Genomic DNA, 17947 nt, shown 5'->3' with positions numbered 1-17947 from the left:
TAAATCTCAACTAGTCTCTATACCAGCTGATACCAAAAATGCCTTTCTCTATGGTGATATTTAGGAGGAGTTTTATATGGAGCATCCTCCAGGGTATATTGCTTGGGGGAGAATACCACTACACAAAGCCATCTATGGATTGAAGCAACACAACAAGCGTGGTTTGACAAGTTTAGCTCTTGTTATTCATTGTGGATTTACCCAATGCTAGTCAAATCATTCTATGTTTGTACATAACCAAAAGTCCAAAATTGTAGTATTTGTTGTCTATGTGGATAATATTATTATATCTGGCAATGATGCTTCCGGTATTGCTAAGGTGAATTCTTACCTTTATCGGCATTTTTAGATGAAAGACTTGAGTTATCTCCGGTATTTCCTTGGCATTGAGGTTCTTCAGAGTAAGAAAAAAATTAGCTTATCACGAAGGAAATATGTATTCGATCTTTTATCTGAGACAGGCGTGATTGACTCTAAACCTGTTGATAGTCCCATGGATCCTCATCAGAAGTTTGGTTCCACTAATGGTGAAGACCATATCGGTCACTGTATCGGTTGGCTAAATTTAAGATATGTATCGAAGGGTATCGTATCGTATAGGAGATACGCTAAGGTATGCTAAAGATCAAGGATTAAAGTATCAGTATCGGTCGCCATATCGATCGGCTAAATTTAAGATACGTATCGGAGGGGTATCATATCGTATCAGAGATACTTTAAACCATGGTGAAGACTTTGAAGTCATGCACCGGTATAGAAGACTAATGGGAAAACTTACCTACCTCACTGTCACTAGACCAAACATATCATTTGATGATGGTGTTGTGAGTCAATTTCATGTAATCTCTGACGAAGGCTCATTGGGAGGCCACCTGTCGTATCTTGAACTATTTAAAGGGGGCTCTAGGAAAGGGGCTAATCTATTGCCTCATCACAGTGTTTATTTAATGAGTTTCTGTTATGCTAACTGAGCAATTGCTGATGGTGACAGATGGTCAACCATAAGATATTGCACATTTTGTGCGTGATAACTTTGTCACTTAGCGAAGCAAGAAACAGATTACAATTGCAAGGTCTAGTGTTGAGACTGAATATCGAGCCATGGTTTATACCTGCAACGGAATTAATGTGGGTGAAGTCATTACTTCATGAGTTGGGTTCCCCGGTTACTCAGCCCATAAAGATGTTTTGTGATGCTATCTACATTACAAGATATTACTGGAAGTCTACTAAGCCCTTGCTTATGTGGACGCTTCTTGCTTCTAATGCTTCTGCTCTAGCTTTTGATTTCTTACCTAAAAGTTGGTAGAATTTAAACTCATGGTACTCTGTCCCATCATGATCATCTTCTTCAATCTCTCCGATGAGAAATTGACCAGGTCCATCTTGAACTTGCTGGAATTACTTTTAGTGTTGTTGATACCACTACAGTTTTTGCCCTTATTGGCCAAAAAGAGAAGCACCTTAGGTACCTTGAAGCACAGCTCCATCAAATGCAACAACAGCAATCTCGTGCTCCCTCTTTTGCCTCTTCTCATCGGCAACAGCAACCACTTCCAGTAACAGTTCCGAGCTTCATCCCACAAGATCCTTTTGCCATATATGCCTCTCCTGCACCACCTGTTGTTGGGGGCTTAATTTAAGATGTGGTTCCAGAAATGGAGTTGTAATCAATTTCACCAATAAGATACGGAGGCTTACTTCACATTTGGAATTGCACAGAAAAGACTATTTATCTCAGTGCAACCCTATGTTTTATAAGAGAACCAAGAATATTGAAGTGGATCGCCATTTTGTGCGAGATACTATCATAAAGAAGTTAATTGTCACTCCTTTTGCTGCTTCAACTGACCAACTTTGCGATGAATTTACCAAGCTCTTGTTTGGTCTTTCTATCAGAAGAGGATGTTCCAAGCTACGCATGGGTGATATGTATGCTCTAGCATGAGGGGGAGAGTTAAAGAGATGTTTTGGACCCTTTGTACTGTGGCAATAAAAAAGGAACATGTGTACCACAATGGGAGGTCGCTTTGCCTTGAGTGTTAAGTCATACGATGGGGTTGTGCTTCTAGGGGTGCAACAGGGCCGGGTTGGGCTGGGCTTCGTAAAACCCTAGCCCAACCCTTAGTCCCCTTAATTGGGCCCAAACCTGCCCTAACCCTGACTCAGGGCCGCAAAACTTCAACCCAGGCCCTACCATTCAGGGTTCAGCCCAACCCTTACCCTACCCTGATTGGCCCTGATTTTTTAGGGTCGAGCCAGGATGACCTTGACCCTGACCCTGATTGACCCTAACCCTGGTTTGCCATCAAGGGCTGGGATGGCCCTAATTGACCCTAACCCTGGTTTGCCATCAAGGGCCGAATATACCCAAACCTTGACCCTACAAAATATGAAATAACTTAAAAATAAAAAATATTCATAATAAAGAGGAGATAAAAAACACAAAGTTACAAATTACTTGTTATAAAGAGAACATCCTAAAGCAAACATTTAAATAATACAAATAACTCTAACCATTATAATAAACAAAGAGGAGATCAACCTAAGAAAGTAAATAATCCAAAAAATTTCAATTATTTGTCATGATAAACAAAGAGATCATCTTATTAAGGCAAATTGTAGGAAAACTGAACCTCCACTTGATGAGAGTGAAGAAAAAAACTTCAGATTCAAGGAACAAAATTGGTAGAAAATGATTTTTCTACCAATTTTCACTGTATGAAATATATATATATATTGATAATAAAAGTCGATGATAAATATTCATATCAACAATTACATATTGATTTAAGATGGTAATTTAAAAAATATATTAATTATTTTTCATTTTTTAAATAGTAATTACAAGAATAGATATTTTTTTTGGTAGAAAAAGGAAAAGAGATCTTTTTTATTGGTAAAAAAGGTAAGAGAGATTGGGGAGAAGATGGAGTTTTGAGGTGTCAATGACTCAATGTGAAATAATATATAAAATTAGGTTAAAATCAAGGTCACAACTAGGGTCATAACTAGGGTCAACATCAAGGGCAAAAATCAAGCTAGGTAGGGCCAAAACCAGGGCCAAAAACCGGGGTAAAAAAATCAGGGCCGGGTTCAGGGCGGGCTGGGTGGGCCAATGACATTAACCCTTACCTGCCCTGACTCAAGGTCAGAAATTTCAAGGCTGGGCCGGGCCGGCCCTAAGGGCCAAAATTTTTAGGTCGGTACCTGGTCGGGATCAAGGCAGGCCAAGGGCGGGCCAAGGGCTGGTCTGGGCCGTAAGGGCCAAACTTGCACCTCTATGTGCTTCAGTGATATCTGGAGTTAGTTTGAGATTGTATTTATTTGCTTATTTAGTCTATGGTTCTTTCCTTTTGGGGACATTGATTCAATTTCCTGGTTAGACCAGGTTTGTCCTTTTTTATTGTAATCAATTTCTATTATAAATAAAAGATAAAGGGACATTGCTAGAGCACGATACTGAGAGCTCTAGTAGTCTTGGTTGCTTCCTTCTATGTGATTACTGGTTATTAAACCTTAATAGTGTTACTATTATTCCATGCTTGCATCTTGTTATGGAAAAAATATCCAACCGGCAAGAACATGCCAAATGAACCGCTCGGGCATAGGCCCAGAACATATGGGGCCAGCCGAACGGCCTAAGCCTTACGAGGTCATTAATCCAACCTGAAGCAGATGCCCAGATCAGAAGCGGACCGACCGACCAATTTTACCAAAGGGACTTTGACATTCGAACGGCTAAGCAAGTGCCAGCGTAGGGAGGACATCACACGAATGTCCCGCCACATGGCTATCCAAACCGCTGAATGAGCCCAACTACACTAGTTCCTTAACCGAACGGCTGAGCCAAAGTATACACCAGCCAAACACAAAGCGGCACATACAACCTATCACTCGAGGTAAGTAGCTCGGCAATCAGACCACTCGACTTAGGTCACTCAACCTGAGACTCCCAACAGTTTTCCTCACCAAGATATGCCTAAAAGACTTACCAAGTCTAGCGCATGGTTTACAAGACACGAACCAATCCTGGTCTAGAAGGGGCTCTTGATAGAATATCGAATCTCCCCTAAAAGGAAGATTATCTCCCCATATCCTTCAAGATATGGCCAATACGTGGAGTTCCCATAGCGGGAACACCCTCCGTATTCACTTTCCTATTACAATTCTTGCTATACTCAGACTCCTAACAACATTAGGAAGCTACCAAAGCAAGACTTTCACCCGATGGCCGCCATCTTCAGCTATAAATACCCAAGTAAACCTCTTTTCAAGGGACCAATCTTTTTCCATTCTTACTGAAATTATCTGTTTGCAGAGAGAAATGACTTAGGCATCAGAGAGTCCAGGGCTCACTCTCTTGTGTGTGTTTTCCTATGCAGGGCATAAAAACCACATAAGGCAATTTCTTAACGCAACACATCTCATCAGCCAAATTCTTCATCCTTGCTAATGGTTGCCCTTATGGATTTTTTGGTAGTAGGAACGGTATAAGACAGGCTGCCCTATGTCCCCCTTTTTCTTTTCTATATCTTTAAAAGGGTTCTCCAAAATTCTCAACATTTGGGTGGATTTCAAAACAATCGATCTCTTTCCCAAATGCCAATCCATCCGGTAATCTCATCTTGCTTTTGCAGATGATTTGATGATTTTATCAAAGTAAATTTGAAATTGGTTACCAACGTAAACTCGCTTCTCAACCTTTTTTCTACCACCTCTTGAAGGAAATCCCAAATCTTTATTTCTGATTGTTCTGCATAGATGAAAAACACCCTTTTGAATTCCTTTGGATTCACTGAAGGACACCTTGTTAAGTACTTAGGTCTTCCCTCCACTAGGCTATCTGCAACGCTTAGCTCCCCCATCCGAGACTCTCTTAGATCTAGGCTCCAGCTTTGGAAGGAAAAACTCCTATCCTATGCTGGCTGCCTTGAGCTAGTTAAATCACTCATATAAGGTGCGTACGTTTACAGATCTAGCAAATGTAGCCGGCCCCATTTAGCAGAGTTTCTCCTATCTTGTTGGGTTGGGCCTCTTTCCACTTACTCTCATCTTTCATCTCTATGCCATGTCCCTTTACCTTTTCCTTTCCTTATTTACTTCATTTCTCCTTTTATGTTTGGACCTTATTTTTCCATACTTTGTTTTGCACGGATCCTTGTAGCTGACCCCATTAAGTTGGGATAAGGCTAAGTTTGTTGTTGTTGTTTGTTGTTGTACATTTACAGGTTTGGTGTTTTTGGCCTCCATGGTTCAACCATCAGAATATTAAATCCATCATGAGTGCCTTTCTTTGGAAAAGGTCAGGCAAAACAACTTTTTTCACACCATTATTTGGCCTTCAGTTTCTCTACCAAAAACTAAGGGGGGTCTTGGGCTCATAAGGGTTAAAGAGGTTTGTATTGCAGGGATTATAAAGCTATTTGGAAGATTGTTAGTAGATTAAAAGGCATATATGGGTCACTTGAATTTACAATAGATACCTTAGGAATGACTCCCTTTGGACTGTTTCGATGTTCTAGAACTCTTGGAGATGGAAAAAAATTCCAAAGCATAGATACCTTGTGACCTTCACAAGTCAGTCCAAGATTGATGACGATTCCTCGACCCTCCTCTAACTTGATAATTTGCATCCACTTGGTGTCCTCGTCAATGTTTTCGGGACATAATTGTTTATGACTCTAGAAACAACAGGTTGCCTTAGTCTCCTCCATACTACGTGACAGAGACTGGTACTCTGGTCCTTTTACTCCCCCAGTCTGAGTGATGCATGGAACTCTCTCCTTCAGATCACCCATTGGCCCCGTGGCTCTTTTGACCTTGTCATCTGGAAGGAATCCTCAAATTGGTTCTTCTCCTCCTCCTCTGCCTAGGACCTTATCCTCCCCTATGGCCCCTCAAGTTACCTGGCATCCTATTGTTTGGTTCAAATATCACAACCCCAAGCATAGCTTCATTGTTTGGCATGCTTTAACCCAATCCTACCCACTCATGAACTTCTCATCTAAAGACACACCCCAATCTCACCACCCCCTCTACTGTCTCGAATGCCCCTAAAAATATCTCCCATCTATTCTTTGAATGTCCCCTCCCGATGTGGATCTGGTCCCATGTTAGCATTCGGTATTGCCCCTATCCTAGGAGCATTGGATCCATTGACAATGAGCGGGAGTGGATCCTCAACTACTTCAAAGGAAAGACCTGCATTGACTACCTTGGGAAGCTTGCTTTTGGCACATCGATATATCACATATGGAAAAAGCGCAACATCAGGCTTTGGAGCAGGTAATTCTAGAACTTAAGAGCAAATTATGGACCTTTCCCCATCATTTTTTAAGTGTGTTCAAAAGTCTCTAATGAGTTGTGCCTCAACTCTAAGCAAAATAGTCATGTTTCATCATCTTGGAACTTGTCTTTAGATCTTCGCCTGATGACTACATCTGCTCTTCGATTTGGTCTTTGTTTCTTTCCCTGTGTTCAGGCTCTTGTNAATGGAAGAGAATTATGATTTGGGAAATATCCGGGTAGAGTTCTTCAGAAGAGGGGAGATACCCAAATAACAGATCAAGCCAAAAATCTGGGGGAGAAAACAGTTGAAGAAACTGTAGGACAGGATGGTTAGGTCGGTGATGCATAGGAGCACTCCAGCGGACAAAGTACCAATGAAGGGTAACAAGGGGGAAGCCAAGAGCGATGGTGTGAGTGGAACAGAGGTGCCAGAAGAGGCACTTATAGATAAGGGGAAGGTCTAAGATTTCAGCAGGAGAGGTAAAGGTAAACATGGTTAGGAAAGGATATTCAGGATGAAAGCAGAGACCTGAGATAGGGAGTCCATGTCGTCGAAGGGATACTTCGAGGAGTTGGAGAGCTGTAGATTTGCTATAAGAAATGATTGTTCTTAAGGTGAGATCTTGAAGGATTTCAAGTGGAAGGGTTGGAGGTAGGGAACAACAAAGGTTGTGGCCAGAAGGTGGTTGCTGGGAGATTGAGGCACCAGGAGTTATGAGGAAAAGTCATGGGATAATGGCAAAGGTTGAGGTAGGTCGGGAGAGGAAATCTGCCAAAACATTGTATTTTCCTTTAATGTGTTTAACATCAAAAGACCATTGAGAAAACCATTGAGTCCATCGGAGAAGTTGTGCCTGAGGGAGGATCTTCTGTCGAAATTCAAGCATACGTGGGAAACTGGACATATTGAGTTCAATATGGAACTGATGGCCGATGAGATGAAATTGGAATTTTTCAATGTCACGCTTGACTGCTAGTATTTCTTTAAAAGTTGAATGATAATGAGCTTCAAAAGGCTTGAAAGATCCACTTTTGTAACCACAAACAGTTCTTGTAGTAGTAGGAGACTGTTCTTCAAGAAGGACTGCACCCCAATGCGTATCACTGGCATCTGTTTGTAAAATCCTTTTTCCTTTAGATGGAATCTGGAGAGTGGGAAGGTTCTCAAACAGTTTCTTTAAAGCTCGGATAGCTGATGTGTGAACAGCAGACCATGGGGGAGCCTTTTTACTCAAAAGCTGGTGCAACAGAGAAGTATGGATGCTCTGTTGTGGAAGAAACTCTGTCATATAGTTCACAATCCCAAGAAATTGTTGAACCTGATTCTTGGTGAGAGGACCATCGGGAAACAGCTGCAATGAGGTTGCAATATGAGGTTGTAACTGATATTGTCCTTTGGAGATAGTAACACCGAGAAAATCAATAGAAGGGACGCCAATTTGCATCTTTTTGGGAGAGAGCATAAGACCATATTTCTAAACAAGTTGATGAAAATGCTGAAGAAGCCGAAGATGATCGGTCTCATCTTTGGAGAAGAGGAGAATATCATCAATATATATAAGAGCATGGTCCTAGATGGGAGTAAAGATCTTCATCATAGCTCTCTGAAAGATAGATGGTGCAGTTTTGAGACCAAAAGGCATGACTGTCCATTACATATGATATCCTGGAATGCAAAAAGCTGTGTTTGGTCTATCCTCTGGGATGATTCCAAGTTGCCAAAAACCTGCTTTGAGGTCAAACTTGGAAAATACAGTGGCATGGGCTAGCTGAAGAAGTAAAGCCGGGCATGTTGGAAGAGGGAATTTTTCATCAGCCAAAAAGAGATTTAAAGGCCGATAATTAATAACCATTCTCAACTTGCCACGAATTTGTTCTGTTCGTTTATTGACATAAAATGCCTGGCATGCCCATGGAGAAAAGGTAGGTTCCAAAAGACTTTGGGACTGAAGTTGTTGAATCTCCTTAGTGGCCAGTGAAAGATGCTCTGGATTGAGACCTGGATGGCTGGCTCTCGTCGGATTGACATCTTCATTTTTCTTGAATGGAAGTGTGATGAAGAAGTCAGGGTTCTACCATAAAGGTTGAGAACATTTAGTAAGGAAATCCGAATGAGATTCTGCACAAGATGTGGTGAACATATGTGCTTTAATTTCTTCAAACAGAGAGGGTCCTGCAAAAAAAAGGTCAGAAATAGGGGACCAAGGGAGAAGTTGTTTATAAACAAGGCCTTGGGGAGTCCAACGGAGAGGAAGATGGCTAAGTACATCAAAACCGATGATGAGGTCTTTTCCTGAAAAATGGGTTCCTAAAACTGTATGGGTAACAGACAAAGTGGGGAGGAGTTGGATTTTTATGGGTTGAAAAGATACAAGGGTGATATGGAAGATTTCACCGTTAGCCGCAAGAAAAGGAAGAGGTGGATCCTGAGATTTCCAAAAAGGTTTAGGAAGAACCTTTGGGTTCAGGATTGTTGTAGCAGCTCTTGTATCCAAGAAAGCAATAAGGTTGATAGGGGTCGCCGTAGGTTCAGGAAGTATCTAGACGGAACATAAGGAAGAGAGATTGATTGGCTTTGGAGAAGAGGGGGTGAGACACTAGTTTGGGTAGAGGGAAGAAAAGGTACCACCTCGTAGAGGGGATCAGATTCCTCGGACTCGGAGAGTGAAGACTCTGGGTCTGAGTCTGTAGCAGGGAAATCAATTGCAAAAAGAGAAAGGTCTGTAAGTGTCTCATCAAGAGAAAATAAGGATTCTAGGTCAGCATCCTGAAGATCTTCATGGTGAAGAGAGGATAGCATGTGCATGACCTTATCCTTTTTTTGAGACATGGGACAGTTCTTGGCAAAATGTCCGTTTTTTCCACAGACATAACAAGCAATGGACTTGGTTTTTCCTCTAATTTGTTTTTTTCCTAAGAAATCTCCATTTTTTCTTTGGAGAATAAAAAGAAAACTTCTTTCTGAGTCGGGGTTTCCATTTCTGAGAGAAAGGGAAAGACTTTCTGTAATGAGAAGTCTTCATAGAAGCACAGTCACAAGATTTACCACCTTTGCACTTGATTTTGAGATAAGAAGTATCACAAGCAGAGGAGACTTTATCAGAACGATCTTGCAAATCCTTCCAGACCTTTTTGATGTTGCAAAGCTTGTCAAGGGCAGTAAGAGCATAGCTATAAAGAGAACCAATAGTGCATGAAACCAATGGAATATTCTGGTTCTTTAAAAACTGCTGGGTGTCTGTGCCAAGAGGCTCTGGCAGAGAATTCAGAAACACTTGCTTTAAGTTTTCATCATCAATACCACTAATTTTATGAAATCGGTCTGTCATTCTGGAAAAATGTTTGTCAAGATCTGGGTGAAGAAGAGAACAACACTTCATTTGAAGAAATTCATCACGGGCATTTGATAGATCATTTGATACGGGGCTAAGAAACTCTTGATAGAGAGTGGTAACAAACTGGCTTTCAGTAAGTTGTACAATTTGCAGTTGTCGATAAGGACCAAGGGCCAAATACCATTCTCTGAGTTTTCCTTGGAGTCTTGCAACAAATTTGGACAATACAGTGACAGTTGATGCTCCTTCATGAAGTAGCTTAGCATTAATCCATGCATGAAAATCAGCAATTCGAGACGCCTATTTAGAAACAGGAATATCATCCAGGGTAAAAAATTGCTTGGGGTCCTAGTTTTGATATGGGGTAAAAGGTGTAGGTGGAACTGGGGGCTGTCTAAGAGGTTCTGGATTCTGAATTTCAGGGTCATCATCCATTTCAGAAACATGAGGGGCAGCAGGGTGAGGTCATTCATTCATGAAAGACTGTTCCAGCATTTAATGTAGTCTGAACAATGGCAATCACAGCATGTTGATATCGTAAAAACCGACTGTCGAGCAAAGCAACCCTAGAAACCACTGGAAGACCTTTTCGTCCATGAAAAGAGAAAGCAAACTTAATAGCTCCTAAGTGGAGATGAGTATAACCTTGTTGGATCCATTGAGGGATAAGATCCGAAGGTATCTCAAGAGTAAAAAGCTGCTTTTTTATCCATAGCAGGGACCTGGAGTTGATCAAAGCGAGAAGCCTGGAGTTGCTCCTAAGTCAGTACTTGTTCGGGATCAAGGCAGGCCAAGGGCGGGGCCAAGGGCGGGTCTGGGCCTTCAGGGCCAAACTTGCACCTCTATGTGCTTCAGTGATATCTGGAGTTAGTTTGAGATTGTATTTATTTGCTTATTTAGTCTATGGTTCTTTCCTTTTGGGGACATTGATTCAATTTCCTGGTTAGACCAGGTTTGTCCTCTTTTATTGTAATCAATTTCTATTATAAATAAAAGAAAAAGGGAGATTGCTAGAGCACGATACTGAGAGCTCTAGCAATCTTGGTTGCTTCCTTTTATGTGATTACTGGTTATTAAACCTTAATAGTGTTACTATTATTCCATACTTGCATCTTGTTATAGAAAAAATATCCAACCGGCAAGAACATGCCAAATGAACCACGCGGACATAGGCCCAGAACATATGGGGCCAGCCAAACGGCCTAAGCCTTACGAGGTCATTAATCCAACCTGAAGCAGATGCCCAGATCAGAAGCGGACCGACTGACCAATTTTACCAAAGGGACTTTGACATTCGAACGGCCAAGCAAGTGCCAACGTAGGGAGGACATCACACGAATGTCCCGCCACATGGCTGTCCAAACCACTGAATGAGCCCAACTATACTAGTTCCTTGACCGAACGGCTGAGCTAAAGTATACGCCATCCAAACAGAAAGCGGCACATACAACCTATCGCTAGAGGTAAGTAGCTCGGCAATCAGGCCACTCGACTTAGGTCACTCAACCTGAGACTCCCAACAGTTTTCCTCACCAAGATACGCCTAAAAGGCTTACCAAGTCTAGCGCATGGTTTACAAGACACGAACCAATCCTGGTCTAGAAGGGGCTCTTGATAGAATATCGAATCTCCCCTAAAAGGAAGATTATCTCACCATATCCTTCAGGATATGGCCAATACGTGGAGTTCCCATAGCGGGAACGCCCTCCGTATTCACTTTCCCATTACAATTCTTGCTATACTCAGACTCCTAACAACATTAGAAAGCTACCAAAGCAGGACTTTCACCCGATGGCCGCCATCTTCAGCTATAAATACCCAGGTAAACCTCTTTTCAAGGGACCAATCTTTTTCCATTCTTACTGGAATTGTCTGTTTGCAGAGAGAAATGACTTAGGCATCAAAGAGTCCAGGGCTCATTCTCTTGTGTGCGTTTTCCTGTGCAGGACATAAAAACCACATAAGGCAAAATCTTAACGCAACACATCTCATCAGCCAAATTCTTCATCCTTGCCAATGGATGCCCTTAAGGATTTTTTGGTAGCAGAACGGTATAAGGCAGGCTGCCCTATGTCCCCCTTTTTCTTTTCTATATCTTTAAAAGGGTTCTCCAAAATTCTCAACATTTGGGTGGATTTCAAAACAATCGAACTCTTTCCCAAATGCCAATCTATCCGGTTATCTCATCTTGCTTTTGCAGATGATTTTATCAAAGTAAATTTGAAATTGGTTACCAAGGTAAACTCGCTTCTCAACCTTTTTTCTACCACCTCTTGAAGGAAGTCCCAAATTTTTATTTTTGGTTGTTCTGCATAGATGAAAAACACCCTTTTGAATTCCTTTGGATTCACTGAAGGACACCTTCTTGTTAAGTACTTAGGTCTTCCCTCCACTAGGCTATCTGCAACGCTTAGCTCCCCCATCCTAGACTCTCTTAGATCTAGGCTCCAGCTTTGGAAGGAAAAACTCCTATCCTATGCTGGCTGCCTTGAGCTAGTTAAATCAGTCATATAAGGTGCGTACGTTTAGAGATCTAGCAAATGTAGCTGGCCCCATTTAGCAGAGTTTCTCCTATCTTGTTGGGCTGGGCCTCTTTTCACTTACTCTCATCTTTCATCTCTATGCCATGTCTCTTTATCTTTTCCTTTCCTTATTTACTTCATTTCTCCTTTTATGTTTGGACCTTATTTTTCCATACTTTGTTTTGCACGGATCCTTGTAGCTGACCCCATTAAGTTGGGATAAGGCTAAGTTTGTTGTTGTTGTCTGTTGATGTACATTTACAGGTTTGGCGTTTTTGGCCTCCCTGGTTCAACCATCAGAATATTAAATCCATCATGAGTGCCTTTCTTTGGAAGAGGTCAGGCAAAACAACTTTCTCCACACCATTATTTGGCCTTCAGTTTCTCTACCAAAAACTAAGTGGGGTCTTGGGCTCATAAGGGTTAAAGAGGTTTGTATTGCAGGGATTATAAAGCTATTTGGAAGATTGTTAGTAGATTAAAAGGCATATATGGGTCACTTGAATTTACAGTAGATACCTTAGGAATGACTCCCTTTGGACTGCTTCGATGTTCTAGAACTCTTGGAGATGGAAAAAAATTCCAAAGCATAGATACCTTGTGACCTTCACAAGTCAGTCCAAGATTGATGACGATTCCTCCACCCTCCTCTAACTTGATAATTTGCATCCAGTTGGTGTCCTCGTCAATGTTTTCGGGACAGAATTGTTTATGACTCTAGAAACAATAGGTTGCCTTAGTCTCCTCCATACTACGTGACAGAGACTGGTACTCTGGTCCTTTTACTCCCCCAGTCTGAGTGATGCATGGAACTCTCTCCTTCAGATCAACCATCGGCCCCGTGGCTCTTTTGACCTTGTCATCTGGAAGGAATCCTCAAATTGGTTCTTCTCCTCCTCCTTTGCCTGGGACCTTATCCTCCCCTATGCCCCTCAAGTTACCTGGCATCCTATTGTTTGGTTCAAAGATCACAAACCCCAAGCATAGCTTCATTGTTTGGCATGCTTTAACCCAATCCCTACCCACTCATGAACTTCTTATCTAAAGACACACCCCAATCTCACCCCCCCCTCTACTGTCTCTAATGCCCCCTGAAAATATCTCCCATCTATTCTTTGAATGTCCCCTCACGATGTGGATCTGGTCCCATGTTAGCATTCGGTATTGCCCCTATCCTAGGAGCATTGGATCCTTTGACAATGAGCGGGAGTGGATCCTCAACTACTTCAAAGGAAAGACCTGCATTGACTACCTTGGGAAGCTTGCTTTTGGCTCATCGATATATCACATATGGAAAAAGCGCAACATCAGGCTTTGGAGCAGGTAATTCTAGAACTTAAGAGCAGATTATGGACCTTTCCCCATCATTTTTTAAGTGCATTCAAAAGTCTCTAATGAGTTGTGCCTCAACTCTAAGCAAAATAGTCATGTTTCATCATCTTGGAACTTAACTTTAGATCTTCGCCCGATGACTACATCTGCTCTTCGATTTGGTCTTTGTTTCTTGTCCTGTGTTCAGGCTCTTGTATTTTCTTCCCCCCCCCCCCCTCCCACCAACAAAAAAAAAGAAAAAACTTTTCCTCTCCCCTTTTAGGACCAGATATTCTTTGCTCTTGTTGAATATATGCCCAAGCATCCAAAAAAAGATACCCAATGGGATTCTACTACCTCCTCCCACTTTGTAGCAAACATGGATACTTGCTGATAACAAGTACACTTGTCATTGGAGGGAGCCTCCAAATAGACTTTATATGAATTTAGAATCCTTCACGGACTAAGAATCCCAATTTCACTCAAACTAGGTAGCCCACTAATCTATAAAAGAGGAGAAGGAGAGGGACCCCTCCTCCATCGAAATCTTTTTCTCTCTCTCCTTCCTACTTTGGTGAAAACTAGGGTTTTTTGAAACCCTAGGTGAGAGAGTGTCAGTGTGCATTCTCGATGAACGCAATGGTTGCATGAACAAGTTCATTGCATTTTCTTGCTCGAGTGTGGAAGAGCTAAGATCGCATCGAAGAACTACACTTGCAGTTCAAAAGGTAACTTGTATCATCTCTATTAAATTTTATATGGTAAAATTCGTATTTAAAAGGAGGTCAATTCGGTCCTTCAAAGATTCTGGCATTACACAACACCCATTGGGGTTAAATTCCCAACAATTTTGTTAGGAACAATTTCAACAGAAATGGTTCCAACTTAAATCTAAACCAACTGATGGGAAGAAACTGTAAACTAAACAACAAGAACAGAATCGGTGAGTAAATTATAAACATTTTAGACGTATTACCTCAGCTATTTTGCATGTAGCATAGTGGCCTTCCTTTCCCCAAGCTAGAATTCCTGGAAGTAATTGCATAAGCAAAATCATTCGTCCAATAGCGGCAAACTCCGAACTCATCATTTGTGCTGCGAAGGAGAAAACCAGAAATAAATAAACAATTTCAGAAATTTTTAGAAATTCTGTTACACAAAAACATAAATTCCTCCAAACTCAAACTCATTACTCCTTTTAAGTTCTCACAGAAGGAAACAGGGATGTGACAAATACGGGTTGGGAGATTCTCTTTTTTATCAGAGCATGTAAGTCTTTTGTTTAAAACAGGTGTTTATATTGATTATACTCTCTAATATTCCCGTAGAGAGCTCAGATGCAGCAGAATAATAGGGTAACCACATCATGGATTGGGAAAAAGCAGTAGTTTCAGTTTAATAGCAGAGGCGATTATAAATCAAGCAATATGGAACTTAATAAATAAATTCAACAATTTAAGCATGGGATGATGAGCCTAGAGAACTGAAAACCTAGAAGATCAAAAATTATCTAATAGCAAAACGATATACCACATTATCTAATTCACAGCTTTGAATTCTATAGTTCGAAGCTTACCTGGACGAATTAGAACCCTAGAATGATTTGAAGAACATGTACTCAATAATTGAGGAAAAGGTCCACTACGGTCAAAGAGCAAACGTATCAGAAGAATATCAACAGTTCATAAATGGCCTAACTGCTCGCACTTCCGAATAAACCGACCGAGTCCGAGCCCCGTTTTGAGCAGCAATGAAATGAATTTAACATGTAGATTACGAGATACAGAGGCCAACTAACTTCTCAACGGCCTATCAACTTAAGGTAACGACAAGAGAAGCTAAGCCTTGTGTAGTCCCTTCACCATCCTTCAACCTTGGTTGTAGGATTGACAAGGGAGCAATTGAGATCCTCTCCAACCACTGGGACGCCCAACGGCGCCATCAGACGGCTAAGAGAGCCTAGGCACACAACCATATAAGTCTACTCTACCAACGCTTGTAAATCGCATCAGCTCTAGAGAGAAGCTTCATCTCCATGCACCACACCAACGCTGTAGACACCCGATAGCGGGTAAAGTAACGACGAGCAAGGTATTCCAAGATATCGTTGGTTTGGAGGTTCTTCAAACCCAACGATATTGTAAATTATTAAGGCGTCGTTTGATGATGTTTTTATGTTTTTTTATTTTCAGAAACGAAAAAATAGTTTTAAAAGCATTTGATCAAGTTGTTTCAGTTTCACCATTTCTACAAATATAAATCAAAATTTATATCTATTTATAATTCTAAAAACAACTTTGATGAAACAAATCGGCTTGTTTCGTCATTTCTATAAACAAATTTAGGAGAAAAAAAAAAGATTGTAGTGCCCGATAAATTTTTCAATTATTTAAACTTGAAAAGAGGCAACCAAACCTTCTCTCTCTCTTTTGGGGTATCTTATGATAATATTAGGTTTTTTAGTGATATTATGTCTACAAAAAATGTTTCGACAAATAGGTTTATTAAATACCAAAAAATTCATTTTTGTTTCTGAAAACATGAAAATCCTTTTCTAGTATATCTAAAAACAAAAGCAGTAGAAACGTTATTAAACAGTGCCTAAATTGTTGCCACCTTTGAACCAATTGAAATGTTTTTTTTTTTCTAATTAAACCGACTGGGAATAGTGCACCTTGGATTAACGTGTCTGGTTTGAATCCAATTTTCGTTGTATTTGCCATCCTATTAGCCTCCATTTGGTATCGTTCTAAAAAAACGTTTTTGGAGTTTTTTTGTTCTATTGGAACGAAAAAACGGAATCTTCTGTTTGGTGCACTTATGGAACAAAAAGTGGAAAAAAAAAAAAAAAAAAAAAAAAAAAAAAAAAAACTGAAAAAACGAAATTGGACAGAACTTCCCAGTTTCGTTCCATTTTACAAAAAAAAAAAAAATGCCCGATAAAAATCTAAAATTTTGAAATACCATTTTTTCATTTAAAAACTGCATTTTGACACAGAAACTGAAATTTTCGTTTTTGACACGAAACGGCGTTTCTGGAACAGAAACGATACCAAACGGGCTCTTAGAGTTTCCCCACCCTTTTTTTTTATACCTTCGACAGATGAATTACTCTTTTTTTTTTTCTAATATATCCTCGACAGATGAATTACCCTGATAACCCTACAAAAAGTTAGGATGAAAAAGTGGTGTCGGATATGAATCGGAAAGGAAGGGTTTGATTCGTTTGAAGAAGCTGCCCGAGACCCTCAATCGCCATTCTCTGATCTCTATCTTCCTTCTAAAGGAATCTTTGTTGTGCCAATGTAATCCAAGTCTTCCACCTGTTGACCTATTGGATGATACTCGGAAGGTAGGATCCACCGACTTGTATTATAATAATAGACCTGAAAATCCAAGCGGGAGAGAGGGATTGAAAAGCAAATGACTCATTAAAGTGATATCAAACATGGTCAACACCTAGAACCGGGAAAAGGGAGGTGACGGTGGGGTGCGAATCTTTGATCTAGGCTTTAAATCAAGATCAGAATCGAGCATCATGATGGTGATCAACCCGTGGCCAATTCACCTTGTCTGAATATTTAATGTGATCAGGATTTGGCATCGGTTTTAATGCTTGAGTTCTCTCCTTACCACCTAAGGCACGGGTTTCCTCTTCCAATTCAAGATTTTTGAAATTTTGTGTTTGATAAATTTCTTGTGTGTTGGATTTTGGTTTTTTCTTGTGTTCTTTTTTGGCTCTCAATCATGTTCGATCCTCCCATCTCTCAGGAGGTTAGCCTTCATCGTCTACTGTTGGCAATAGGCCACTTCATTTGCCTCGGTTGTTGTTAGTGCTCTTGTTAGGGATTCTAATCCATAGAATCATATGAGCAACCCCGTAGTATTTAGAATACAAGAATCAAAAAAGAGATTAGCGATGGATATAGTTTATAAAACAAGATTAATAAATACTCTCCTTATAGATCTTAAAATACATAATAACCATATATATTTACTATATCTATGATAATCAATAGAAAACTCATTACATGAACCATAAATGGGAATAGAGAAGTACTTGTGTGTAAGTTTAGAAGCCTACTCAATGGAGTTCTATGCGCTAAGATCTTCTGCAGCCTTTCACCCTTGGAATTATCTCACGTATGGTAATGTTATGGTTGGCATTACCAGCGTTGAAGATGGGGAAAGGAGGCTTTTTCTCCGATTATTAGCTCTAATAATCCAGCTCATGAAACTAATACTAATAATGGGGTTGAAACTACTAGTATAGATCTACATGGGCCTCTCATGTTGATCAATTAATCACTTCCAATGTCGCCTTGAGTAGTTGTTGGAGGCCCACTGATAGAAGTTTTGAGGTTTCTGTGGAAGATATTGTGGAGGAAAGTAGTGAGGTTTTTGAGGAAGCCATAGATTTTCAGCCAAACGAATCCGAAGATGGAGATAATGATTTACACATTTCTCTTTGTCCTACTCTTGTTCGCA

General features: G+C 40.5%; 1 protein-coding gene across 2 annotated transcripts in view; it reads right to left on the bottom strand.

Moving 5' to 3' along the window:
* Positions 1-15541, bottom strand: part of LOC122076850 (endonuclease 4-like) — a 67192-nt gene extending 51651 nt beyond the window's left edge. Inside the window, exons 1-2 of one of the 2 annotated variants that reach the window (XM_042642442.1) lie at positions 15036-15541; positions 14436-14551 (exon numbers count right to left, since the gene is read on the bottom strand). In XM_042642442.1, the coding sequence (XP_042498376.1) occupies positions 14436-14549 (114 nt within the window). In that variant the 5' untranslated portion in view covers positions 14550-14551; positions 15036-15541. Of the gene's footprint in view, positions 1-14435; positions 14555-15035 lie in introns of both variants that reach the window. The other variant, XM_042642441.1, reaches the window with a different exon arrangement.
* Positions 15542-17947: the final 2406 nt, after the last annotated feature.

This window comes from Macadamia integrifolia, chromosome 4, assembly GCF_013358625.1.
Source record: "Macadamia integrifolia cultivar HAES 741 chromosome 4, SCU_Mint_v3, whole genome shotgun sequence".
NCBI lineage: Eukaryota > Viridiplantae > Streptophyta > Magnoliopsida > Proteales > Proteaceae > Macadamia > Macadamia integrifolia.
The sequence above is the reverse complement of the archived record's forward strand: the minus strand, read 5'-3'. Positions and strand labels throughout refer to the sequence as shown.